General features: G+C 40.0%; 1 protein-coding gene across 2 annotated transcripts in view; it reads right to left on the minus strand.

The window, feature by feature from the left end:
* The window catches only part of ANO6 (anoctamin 6), a 197029-nt gene that overhangs the window by 57327 nt on the left and 126081 nt on the right, over positions 1-13621 (minus strand). For both annotated transcript variants that reach the window (XM_040488369.1, XM_040488370.1), the window contains 5 exons: positions 11850-11915; positions 10566-10853; positions 10248-10361; positions 8121-8236; positions 1117-1251 (listed from right to left, as the gene is read on the minus strand). In XM_040488369.1, the coding sequence (XP_040344303.1) occupies positions 1117-1251; positions 8121-8236; positions 10248-10361; positions 10566-10853; positions 11850-11915 (719 nt within the window). The remainder of the gene's footprint in view (positions 1-1116; positions 1252-8120; positions 8237-10247; positions 10362-10565; positions 10854-11849; positions 11916-13621) is intronic.

The following is a 13621-nucleotide window of genomic DNA, read 5'->3' on the forward strand; positions in this document are numbered from 1 at the left end:
TTTTTTTTTTTTTTTTTTTTTTTTTTTTGTGGTTGGAACAGTATATAAAACAATGGAGAAGTCAAAGACAAATTTAGGCACAAGGTATCAAAATTCAGCCTTTGGCCCTGAACTCTTATTTTCAGTGAAGAGATAAGAGTACTTCAAAGACCATCTGCAGCTTTCTAGTTAAGAAGCCATAATAGGTACAAAACGCTCAGAATTCGCTGTTAAATAGAATGGATAATTATGCCTATACATAAGAGCTGCCATGTAAGCTTCCTGCCTCGGGAGCCAGGCTGATATGCTTGGGGCTAGAAAAATCTGGTCATCAGCTAGCTCATTGCTGGTGCCCAGAAATTTTGATCTGGCTGTCAGAGCTGGAGAGAGGCCAGGTGAACACAAGAAAATGCCTGGTTCAGTGCTGCATCCCTTCTAAAGGTTGAGACTACCAAAAGCAGAGGAATAATGACACAATTCAGAATAGTAATGGTGATACTCAGTGTTCTGGCATCCATTTCCCTTTAAACAGTGCAGCTGGTATTTTAATTCTAACATCAAGCATAAACTAATTGTTTATCACTTATTTTTTTTCCATAACACTGTAAGGGCTAATTTTCAAAAACTAAAACAGAAACAAAAGTACTGTTTACTTGAATTTTTAAACATCTATTTCCTAATATATATTAAAAAGTTATTTCTAAAAAAGCACAAAAACACCAATTTTATCAAGTTTTGCTATTGTTGAAACCCTGAAGAAATCAAAGCTGCTCTTGGCTCACAATCTGTAGGGCTGAGTGAAGCATTCCTCTGGGGGCCAGAAGTTCAAGGACAATTCTCCTTCTAGACTGCCTCTCTTTTTCAAACAAAGTATTGTCTTAAAAAATTGGAATGTTTCCTAAGGGTAATATTCCTGTCAGAAACTGGGCTGCATTATCTAAAAAAAAAAAAAAAAAAAAAAAAAAAAAAATTTCCACTTCACTTAGTTATTATGCTCAGGACAAAAGGGATAGATCATCCAAGGCAGTAAGTGCTCTGTGAGGAGTTTTCTTTTACCAAAAACAGTCTAACACCCTGAAACTAATTTTATGTCCAATCAACTTTTCGGCATGGTAACAAGGAATAAACACGACTTACCTCCATGTACAGTTGTTCTGATTAACATATCCATAGAGAAAGCAAGCCACTCCCACTACCGCTGCCAGGAGGAGCATCTGAGTGTAATATCCCAGCCACGCAAAGTAGATTCCAATCTTTTCTCCATAATATTTCCTGAAGACAGAAATTGGCTTTAGAAGTCACACGGAACCCCTCTGCAGGTTCATTCTAATATTAATATCTGATTTTAAATACAGGAGGCTTTAAGCTCAAACTTCTTGAGTCATGCTTAAAAAAATATTCATTTTCATAGAGACCCCAAATTCCACTAGGAAACAAGTATTTTACATATCATAGAAGTACTGATCACTGGTCAGATTGGTGAAGCCAAGTTAATTAGAATAGGGCAAAGGAAGGAAAAAGTGCTAAATGGTGAGCAAAGAGAGAACGTTACCGTCGTTCTTTGTAAAGACTATCACATTTGACACGTTTTCCAAAAGATTATTTTTAACATGCATGAAACAAGTAAACATGAACAATCTGCTCCCAGTTACCGGCTTTTGCTTATCTAGGGAATCTCCTTGGAACAAATGTAATGTAAATCACAAATTATAACAAGAAAGTGACTGATCAGTCACTAATAATGACTGAGGAATCCCCTGCCCTGGACTCCTTACATCTAGCACTTCCATTTTTTCTAGGTTTTAAAAACTGGTCAATGGAAAGAGGCCAGGGAGGCACAACTGGAAGAAATGACACAGGGCATGAAGTAGTGCCCGCCACCTTGTTCCTGAGAGGGAGACAGTTTCAGTTAGGCATAAAGAAAGTGCACAGGGGTGAGGAGAGCACAGTGAGGTGACTGTTTTGGTGACTCTTGCGGATGCTTTCTTAGACTGATTCTCTCTTGGCTCATTACTGGTCCATACAAGCTGTAGATTTACTTAAGCTCTTAGCTTACTTAGAGGCCTATGTGAGACTTCCGGTTCAGGATGGAGCTGGGCTGAGGTCCTTGGACTTAGCCTGGTAGGGACTAAGCTCTGAGAATAACCTGGAGTCTTGGGGGATTTCACACAGGAACATCTCTGGGCTGAACCCGTGGTCACAGGAAAACTGTGAAACTAGCTCCATAGGTTGAGCCTGCCTGAGTGTAGGCCACATCCCTGGGGATAAGGAAGGGCTGACACAGACATGGAATCAGGAGTCAGGGTGAACAAAGTGTTCCATTTTTATGTGACTGGGGCTTTGCCGTCTGGCTCAGAGACTGCAGGCAAATGACAGGCTCAGGGTAGTGCCTGAGAAAGAAAAGCTTGGCAATGGGTTTGCAACATCTTGGCTGTTAGGCTTTCTGAAATATGCTCTTATCAACCATTCACACTGGAAATGCCACATTTAAAAGTGGAAAGAATCTTAGAAGTTACTGGTCCCTTGGTAGTAAAAATATTCTGCCTCATCCAGAGCTAGTAAGGCAGTCTCTGCTTGGATACTTACCGTGACAGGGAGTTCATTATTTCTAAAGGCATCCACATTATATTGCAGGAAAGAAGATCAGAAAGAACTTTTTAATCTCAAACAGAAACCTGCCTCCAAGTTCTTGCTGAAAGGCTGGGTATAATAAGGATCCCTTCAAATGTGATACTCTGATCATTATCTCTCTCTGCCAAAAACATCCCAATTCTTAACACCAATTTCTAAAAACTGAGCTTTGATTTTTAATCAGAGTTATAAAATATATATTCAGTAAGGGCCAAATTGTTCTAGTAATTGTCATGGCGGTTCATTGCTTAATTTTCTGTGTACTTACCAACAATTCAGCCCTAGACTTTGACCTAAGGTGTAACTTTCTCAGCACGTTCAAACATATGAGGTAGTTGATCAGTTTCACCTCCTTGAATAAATCCCATCAGATCCTCTCCAATCTGGATTAATGATTCTCTAGCCCTGCCACAGAGCTGTCACCTGGGATCTCTCTGTTCCTCTCTCATGCTGGGAATCTCTGTTTACTAAAGCCATGTTTTTCTCTTTCTTGGTGGAGCATTACCTTGCACATTTAAATTGTGAAAATTCATTGCACTTAATTAACAGCTTGACCATACATGGAACTGTAGAGTGAAAAATCAACTCCCTTGGAAATTTGAAATTACTGATCTCTTTTCTTCTACCTGCAGTGTTGTCATTGAGAAGTTCAGTGTTATTCTGAGTCCTGCTCTTTCAAATGAAGCCTGTTTCTCTTTCTGAAGGTTCTCAAGATCTTCTCTTTGTCGTCAGTGTCCTGAGATGTTATGGTGTGGTGACTGGCTGGCTCTATTTTTATCCTCTGGGCTCAGTACTCAGTAGGATCCTTCCACCTGGAGACTCATCACATTTACTTCTTGTCCTGAACGTGCTATAAAGCCACATACACATGAGTTGTGTCTTTCCCTACTGTTAGCTTTATTCATTATAAAGCAGGATTTGCACAATTGTAACAGGTTCAGGACTCCAAACTCAATGACATTTCACTATGCATTTAATTTGGCTCCATACATGCCACATGGGACAAGATACGATATAAAATCACACAACAAACAAGATACAATGAGGGTGAGAAATTAATGAACCAAATGCAGTCAGTCCGTGAGCGCACAGTTGAGATGTGGACCCAGCCCCTCCGAGTCACTTCCTGCTTCTTATATGCAAGCCGAGGAGGGTCTTTGTTACGTTCAGAGACCAATGGGCCCATTGCCTTTCAAATGTGGTCAGGCAAGGAAGAGTCCAAATCTGGAGAATCTGACAGTTCGCTGCAGAAGTTTTCCCTTTTTAAAGGAGTATAATCAGTCTTTTTAGCCTTTCCAGGCCTCTTCTGGTTCTAGTGATCATCAGTTCTTGGTTCTTCCATCATCTCTTGGCTTTGCTAATTATTGATTCGTGGTACCACCAGCATGTCCTGGTGCTGTCTATCCTCAGCTCATCACCTTTGGCTGTCTTCCTGATTCCCGACATCATTGCTTAACATGAGTGACCCCATCATGCTCTCTATAGTTCTTTAATACAGTTCTTCAGACACCTGATTTCCTCCCTACATTATCTCTGTTCTTGTTCCTACTGCTATTATTTATTCACTGCATGTCCTGATCTTTTAATTTTGCACCTACCCCTTTATTTTCTATTTCTTTATATGTTTGCTTTATATTCTGTACAATTTCTTCAACTTCATTTTCTAACACTGCAATTGGGGTTTTTCCGACCTATCACATTTTTAATTTCAAGAGTTACATTTTACCTTTGGAATGACCCTTTCCTATACAACTCCTGTCTTTGCATTATGAATATCACAGCTTCTTTTCTCACTCTGAGGGTAAAAATTGCAGTTTGGGGGGAAATTTTTTTTTTTTTTTTCCTGTGCAAAATCTTGTTTCCTCCAGGGGCGCCTGGGTGGCTCAAGTCAGTTAAGCGTCTGACTTCGGCTCAGGCCATGATCTCATGGTTCGTGAGTTCGAGCCCCGTGCTGGGCTCTGTGCTGACAGCTCAGAGCCTGGAGCCTGCTTCGGATTCTGTGTCTCCCTCTCTCTCTGCCCCTCCCCTGCTCATGCTCTTTCTCTCTCTGTCTCAAAAATAAATAAAACATTAAAAAAATTTCTTGTTTTTAAATCTTGTTTCCTCCAGGTTGCTTTTTTTGGTTTGTTTGGTTTGCTTTTTGGGAAAGAACTCGTTTCCCTTCTGGTAATCCCTGAAGACCATAGATGAAGGTTTAACAGCCTGAATGCTCCAGGGGTTATTAGGGAGAAGCAATGAACGGAGCATGTGGACCAGGGCCACAGAATAGTTAAAAAATGTATTTTTCTTAGCAAAATATACTTAAAATAGTGGGGAAATTGTTCTTTTACCAGAAAAACAAAAACAACAACCCCATAAAGAATGATTAAGAACCCATCAAACCCATCACCCTGCCGATGCTACAGGTTTAACGTAAAAGAAAATTAATCTGGGGCACCTGGGTGGCTTAGGTCAGTTAAGCATCGATTCTCCATTTCAGCTCAGGGCATGATCTCATTGTTTGTGGGATTAAGCCCCAGGCTGGGCTTTGCACTGACAGTGTGCAGCCTGCTTGAGATTCTCTCTCTCTTTCTCTCTGTCCCTCCCCTGCTTCTGTGAATGCTCTTGCTCTAAAAATAAATAAACATTAAACAAAAAAAAAAGCAAACTAATCTCACATGAATGTCAGCTTCAAATGTTTACACATGTACAATCATCTTCTTTTAAATTTTTATTCTATAGGATACCCAGAGTTGAGAGTAAAGTGCGTCTTCATAATTGTAATCCAGTTAAAAAATGAAGAAGTTCGAGTATGACCAAATGAAATAACAAAATAAAATCCTTTATGGAATGAATCTAAGCAATGATCATTAACAGCTGCTATCATCACACACAAAAGGAAACAGGATCTTATATACCTTCTGGCATAAGTATGAAACTCCCACACCAAGTATTCTTGTACCAAGTAAACCGCAATCTGATCACATTTTTATTTATTTCTTTTTATTCATTTTTAATAATAAAAATAAACATTTTTAATGTTTATTTATTTTTGAGACAGAGAGAGACTGTCTTAACCGACTTAAGCTGTCTTAACTGGCTTAACCGACTAAGCCACCCAGGCGCCCCCAGATCAAACTTTTAAATGAGGCTCAAATTACTTAGCGAAAGCAAATGCACAGAACACAGGAACAAATCCAACGACACCACAAGGGAGAATGAAATCAGCAACATAGAGAATGGAGAACCTCCTCAAGTGTAAGAAAATAAGAAAGAAATAGGGGAAACTCATAGATTAGAAGACAATTGAGAGATACATTAATTGCAACATTTGGACCTTGTTTGGATCTCTGATTTAAACTAAAAAAAAAAAACTGTTTAAAAAAATAGTTTTCGTGACAATCAGGAAAATCTGAACACTGATTATTTGATGACTTTAAATATTCAGGTTGCATTTAAAAGAGACCCTGCCATTTAGAAATAGATACTAATGAAATATAATAATATTTGGGATTTTCTTCAACATGCTTCAACGGAAAGGGATGGGAAGGAGGCAGAGATAAAAATGAAACAAGACTAGCTATGGGTTCACAATTTTAGAGCTGGGGAGGCATATGCAGTTTTGCTGTATTATTCTCTCTCCTTTTGTAGATGTTTGAAATTTCCCATAATAAAATGTAAAACAAAGCAAAACAAAAACTATTCAGTGTTTGAAACTCTCACTTTTAAGGTCAAGTGGTTTTCCCAAGTAGGTGGGTACTGAGGTATGGTAGAAAGAATAGGCCCTGGGCCCTAGGCCAACCTGGGGGAAACCAGACTCTCCTCTCCTCGCTCTACATCTGACCCATAACCAAGACCTGTCAACTCTCCCCCTCTAACACATTCCAACTGTGCTCCCAAAAGCTCTCCTCTAGCCACCCTCACAGCTTACCCCCTGGGCTCCCTGCTTCCTGTGGCCCCCGTCATCCATTCTCCACACCATCTTTGCAAAATGTGAATCAGGTAAAATTATTTGAATATCTAAAATATCACAACTGCTTCTCATTGTACTTAATGTCTAAATGCTTTTCCACACTCCTGCTACACCCTTCTAACCTGTGTCTCATGATTCTCTTTTCTCAAGTAGCACAGGTCTGCAATATCTCCTCAAACTTGCCGATGTCCCTGTGGCTTGGGCCACTGCACAAGCTGCCCCTACTCCTGGAATGACTTCTTCTAAATCCACAAAACTCTGGATCCTTTTCACTATCCATGTGTCCGTTCGTGTCACCTGCTCAAACAGAACTTTTTTCACCCCCTTCCCTTCACCTCATCTCATCATTGTTATTTTCTTCACTGCAATCAGAAATTTTGTTTACTTCCTTATTTTTATTTATTGGTTATTTTTGATCTATCTCCAGCAGCCTTATCCGAACATCAAAAACTTCTAGAGAGCAGCTGACATTAGTGCTTTGAGAAAAACAAGCGCTGGGGCGCCTGGGTGGCGCAGTCGGTTGAGTGTCCGACTTCAGCCAGGTCACGATCTCGCGGTCCGTGAGTTCGAGCCCCGCGTCAGGCTCTGGGCTGATGGCTCGGAGCCTGGAGCCTGTTTCCGATTCTGTGTCTCCCTCTCTCTCTGCCCCTCCCCTGTTCATGCTCTGTCTCTCTCTGTCCCAAAAATGAATAAAAACGTTGAAAAAAAAAATTAAAAAAAAAAACAAAAAACAAAAACAAGCGCTGAGCTAGTCATTACACCTTGTTAGATATAGTGAAATAGTATCTAATGGCAGATACAGGAAAGCCATGAAAACTTGTATACCTCACCATACAATTTAAGCTAAATCTAACATCTACTCCTGTGTAATGAAGAATATGGTGGGTCTTCATTCCCAATTCCTGAGACGTAACCTCTAAAATCTTGGATTTTCCTGGACCGCCTGGGTGGCTCAGTCAGTTGAGCGTCTGACTTTAGCTTCATCTCACAGTTCATGAGTTCGAGCCCCGCATCAGGCACTGTGCTGACAGCTCGGAGCCTGGAGCCCGCTTCGGATTCTGTGTCTCCCTCTCTCTGCCCCTTTCTCACTCATTCTCTCTCTCTGTCTCTCAAAGATGAATAAATGTTAAAAAACAAAACAAAACAAAAAAACCCTTGGATTTTCCCAAGATAGGAATATCTTTGTTATTCATGATGAACCCTTGGGATTACACCTAACAGTTTATGCCAATGAGGTGACTCATGGAGAGCCCCTAGTTTGTGCTAATGGGATTACTCAGGATGCTGGCTGGCCATGCCAGGAAGACCAACCATGTGATTAGAGAGTTGGGGCTTTGAGCCATAGCATATTGGAAGAGGAAGGGGCTGGAGACTGAGCCACATGGGCAGTGATTCAATGAGTCATGTCTACATAATGAAGCTTCAGTAAAAACCCTAGGCAATGAAGCTCAGCGGGTGAGCTTCCCTGGTTGGCCATACTCTTTGTATACTGTCATCCTTAGATGCCATTAGAGCAATCCTGAGTCCTCCCACTGGCATGCTCTCTACAACACCTCACCTGATAAGATCCAAGGGCTGCTTTTTGTACATACTTCGAGGATGAGCCCACTCCCTGTACAGAAGGTACCGTTCATTCGGGCAGCTGAGATCTTCTGACTTATGGCTGAAGTTGCACTATGAAGCAGAAGCAAAGAAGGGAACATACAATCACTATGTGTTCACAAATCTGTTTAGTCAATGTGGCACTCAGACTTCACAGGCATTTGTTTATTTGAATAAGGGGCACTCACTTACTGGAAGATCATCTAATTTTTAGTGTTTTTCAACCAATGGTATTATTAATCACTTAGGGCCATTTGAAAATGTGGGTGGGAAGGAATGCTTGGTTGTTACAATCCTGGAGAACACCTCAGGTACCTGGTGGGAGACCCAGAGAGGCTTTATGTCCTATAAATGTGCCACTCCTAAACAGTTAAAAATTGGGCTATTCAAATGCCCAAATTGCCACAGTGCAGGAACACCTGATAATCCAGCACCCTCCTTAGATGCCCGGGGGAACCAGGGCCTTAACTAGTTAGTGCCAAGGTCAATTCTAAAACCCCAGCATCTTCGTACCCGCCCCCCCCCCAATTCAGCAGTTATTCTGTGACAACACGTAGAATATAAAACACAAAGAACTTTGACATGTTACACACTTAGCTTATTCAAAGAAACAAAGATTCCTGCGTCTACATAAATTCAGTCACTCTTCCAACCTGACTCATTTTCCTTCCTCCTGTACCAGCTAAGCCTTCACATGGGTCCTGACTGCCATTCACTGCCCTTCCAAATACTACAAGGAGGCCATTCCTTAGCCTGGATTTGGGATCACTGCACCTAAAAGAAGCTTTTGTGGAAAAGAACTGGGCATGGGCAGATACCAACTGAATACCATTGAACTCTGGCATCCCTGATTAATATTCATGACAGCTATTTGCAAGTGTCCCCAAAGTTCATGTCATGTTATAATCACTAATTTTTCTGGGTTGAAATTTAAAACACGTGGACTGTCAGGCCGGGCTGCCATGTTGGGTCTCTTAGCCAGGAAGCTCAGAACCTTCTCCACTCAGCTCGCTGTTCTCTATTTACACACGTGTATCAAGTGGCTCTTTTGTGTCCTAGTTTATTATCATATACAGTACATTTCAATAATGTCTTCATCCACAAGAACACGTACTACACGGTAGCAATGATCAACCTCACTCTTGGCTTTCTTGGTCTTAGAGATTCAGATAAAATGACCGTGAATGTAACAAGGCAACCGTGCACTATAATACTGTATTTAATTTATTTCAATGACAGAATTTATTTAAAGAGCTTCGATAGAACATCCCTGCATTTATGGAATCATTAAGGGTCTGAAGCAGCCACATTTTAAAATTTTCATTTCATGAACGATGTTATCGGCCAGAGAAGTGCTCTTGAATTTGAGGAGCTGCTGTCATCTCCGAGCGCAGTCCTTAAAAAATGTCAACACTATGCAGTACTGCCATCACGACAAGAACTCTGACAGATGCCTTTTTAAAAGCCTTGTGATATTCCAGGGCACAGCGAGAAGATATTTCAGGGGGAAAATGTCTGTGACAGAAAATGATACACAAGAAGATCTAACACATATTTTGCTTTAAAAGAACTGAATACTTTTCTGGTTGATAATAACATCTGTCAGTAATTAGGAAAGTAGCCAACGCTTACATTGTACTTACTCTACACCAAGGATGGCTGTAACATGTGACATGGATTAATTTCACTAATCCTCATGACAACTAACCCTATTAGGTAGGTATGATTATGATCCCCATTTTACTGATGAGGACATTGAAGAACAGAGAAGCTAAATGACTTTTATAAGGTCATCCGGCTAGACAGTGGGAGAGCAAGGCCCAGAGTCCATGCTCTTAACTGCTAAACTGCACTGCTTTCCACATGAACTATGGGACAGCTATGGTTTCATTCCTTCGTTCATTCACTCATTTAAACCAAGGGCCTTCTCTTTGCCTGGGATTCAGCTGTGAACAAAACACCCTGGTTCCCGCCCTAAATGAGCTTGTAGTCTTGCAATATACTATCTTCATTTTACAGAAGAAGAAACTCAAGCTCAAGAAGATTAGCCCTTCTCTCATTTCATTTTTGCCATTTGACTTACATCATGGAGAGGGAAAGCGGCTTTGTAGATCCCAGAGCTGACAAGTTTGTTAATCCCAAACTTTTTAACATTGTCTCTTACTTGATACTTGATCCGACAGAGGATGAAGTAAACCTAAAAAAAATTCCAAAATAGAATGCAAGCTTTATTCTGTGTAACTAACAAACCATTTTTTACTATTATAACTAGAATCTGTTTTCTTTGGGGGGGGGGCATTTTTTAAAAACAAAAATAAACCAAGCAAACCAGACCACTAATTATTCAAACAGCATGTTCCAAATCACTCCAAGACAGCAACTGAACTTGGTTTAGACTTACAATGCGGCTTCTGGTGGCTGGATTGAAGAAAGTATCTCTATCTTGAATATAAAAATCATTCATCCGGTTCTTCTCAAATGGGGCAGTGAAAAACTCTTGCTCTGGTTTGATGATACTTTCATCCACTTGGAGGACTTTGGTAAACCAGCTGAAATTACCAAAGGCTGAGGTCCGCGTTTTCAGATCATTGGGTTTCAGAGGCAATTTGATGTGCATTATCTCAGCATACGTACATAACACTTCCCATGGGGCATGTACTTTTACAAATACAAGCTTATCATCCAAAATCTACATTGGAAAAACAAACACACAAACCAGGAAACCAAACAATTGTTTTCATAATTTTAAAACACACGGATTTTTCTTATGTTGCTGGCAGTTAAAACACAGGACACTGGAAAAAGTGGAGATAAAATAAAAACAGTCTTGCCCACCATCATACATATTTGCCTTAAAGATAATTTCTTGGTTCAAATTATTGAGCAAGTAATTAAACACTCCTTATCATACTCCCCTCATAAAATTACTGTTTTTTAAAGTAGGATCCATGCCAATGTGGGGCTTGAACTCACGACCCTGAGATCGAGAGTCAGATGTTCTACCGACTGAGCCATCCAGGTGGTCCCCAAATTACTATTATTTTAAGTAAACAAAAACAAACTTGTCAATTTGCCCATCATTCCATCCAAATTGGTGACTAAAAAGAAAAACACTAGAATACTCATTGCAGTGTTAGTTTAATGATAATTTAAAATTTTCTAACCTATTATAAGATTCTTCAATGTATTATAGATCTGTTAAATATCATATTATGTGTTCATTAGAAAAAGATGTTGATGTAGAAATGCATTTACTACACATTAACAGGAAGAAAAGCAAATTATACAACCATGAAATAATCCCTTTTTGAAAGGGAAAAATGTATATATTTTGGGTAATAAAAGAATTTAGGAGGACCACAAGGTTATTTATGGATGATTAAAATACAAAGGATTTTTATTTTTGCTATTCTTACATTTTCTAATTTTTTTGTAAATGATTGCTTTTTGTATATAAAAGAAGAAAACAATCACTTATACATGCATGCAGTATTACATTCTTTGGCTATTAAAAAAGATGTGCTGACTTTGATCAGAAACAAACACACCTATAATGCAGATTTTAACGGACTCTGTCCCAGCCTATAACCAGGGCCTGGCTGGAGTTGCAAGTTTCAAATGCAAAAGACACGCAGGTTCCCAAGAGAAAAAGTCAGCCAAAGATTGGGAAGGGTCCAACACTTACCGATCTTGTCGCTTCTAACTGCAGGCCACCACAGATGAGGTTAGATTCATATGCTCTTCTTTTTCTCTGTCAAAAGAAATTGGAAACTATGTTAGGCCCTTTAGTTTTACCAAGGGCAGAAAATGTCTTTTTTAAGAAAAACAAAACCAGGGGTGCCTGGGTGGCTCAGTTGGTTGAGTGCTGGACTCTTGATTTCAATTCAGGTCATGATCTCAGGGTTCGTGGAACTGAGTCTGGCATCAGATTCTACACTGACAGCATGGCACCTGGTAGGGATTCTCTCTTTTTCTCTGCCCCTCCCCAGCTTGTGCATGCATACATGCACTCTCTCTCAAAATAAATTTACAAAGAAGAAAAAAACAAAACTAGTTTGTATCTGAGGAAGAGATATATCTGCTCAAAATGGCACATAAGCAATGAAGGTGCTCTGGCTGTTGGTGATTTGTGGGTATTAGATTCCAAGGTGAAATGCCACGGAGTATACTTAGACTCACTTATCACTCTGGAAGGCCCTGGTTGTCTCCATGGATTTCTGGCTATTTGGGATGCATAAAAGTCTGTGGCTTCAGCACAATTCCAGAAACTTTTTTTTTTTTTTTTAACTTAAAAGCGTTTTGGCACACAAATGGAGTTTGAGTCCCATTCACTGATGTTATTTACCAGTTAGCCCAGATCTGACATTCTAGACATATCAGACATTCAAATGGTCCAATTTTTGGATATGTATATTTCATCTCTACATGCCTTGAACAAATTCAATAAAATATCACAAACAAATTTGACAAAATTTAAAGGAATGTTTCTCTGCAAGACTGAAATGCACATGAAGATACAGTCCTCTAAATCTACAAAAGTTGGGAACTAATTCATCGATAACAGCTCCATCCATGTTACACAGCTATTTGAAAAGATGCAGAATATACTGTATTTGTTGATATTAAATTGTACCTGGCTAGGCTTTTGTCAAGCTGTGTCCTAAGCTGTAAGGAAATCATGTCGAGGTAGAAACTTGTTTAACCTTTTAAAAGAACACTTGTGAGGATGACACAGCTATAGTGCTTCATGAAAGCAGGAAAATGAGTGAAGACGGGGTGAAGCATACAAACCCTGAAAGCAGACTGCCTGTGTTCAAATCCTGGTGCCATTACTTATCAGCTCCTTGACCCTTGGCAGGAAACCAACTCTCTGTGCCTCATTTTCCTCCTCTTTAGAATGGAGAAAAAAACCTCACTCCTCCTTTTGAGGGTCTCATGAGGATTGTATGATTTAAACCACCCAAAACACATATACTAGAATTAACATTTCTAGTCATCACAGAAAGTTAATTGGACCAATGCTCCCACTGAAGACAACTGAAAAAGCTAGATTAAAAAAAAAAATAGATATTTCTTAGGGGTGGCTCAGCCAGTTAAGTGTCCAACTTCAGGTCATGATCTCATGGTTTGTGAGTTCGAGCCCCGCGTCAGGCTCTGTGCTGACAGCTCAGAGCCTAGAGGCTGCTTCCGATTCTGAGTCATCCTCTCTCTCTGCCTCTTCCCTGCTCATGCTGTCTCTCTCAGTCTCTCAATAATAAATAAACGTTAAGAAAAAATTTTAAAAAATTACATTTTTTTATTTCAGCAGTTAACAAGATAGGGGAATTAGTGGATCATGGCCTTGGTAATCCAGCAGTCAGGCGACTTTGCCCAGGGAGCACTGTTCACAACTTGCCGATTGTGAAGGGGCAGAGCAGTGGCTGAGCTGCTGTGCTATCAAAGTGCCTAGAACATGGA

This window comes from Herpailurus yagouaroundi, unplaced genomic scaffold (assembly GCF_014898765.1).
Source record: "Herpailurus yagouaroundi ecotype Mexico unplaced genomic scaffold, PumYag 166, whole genome shotgun sequence".
In the NCBI taxonomy this organism is placed as follows: Eukaryota; Metazoa; Chordata; class Mammalia; order Carnivora; family Felidae; genus Herpailurus; species Herpailurus yagouaroundi.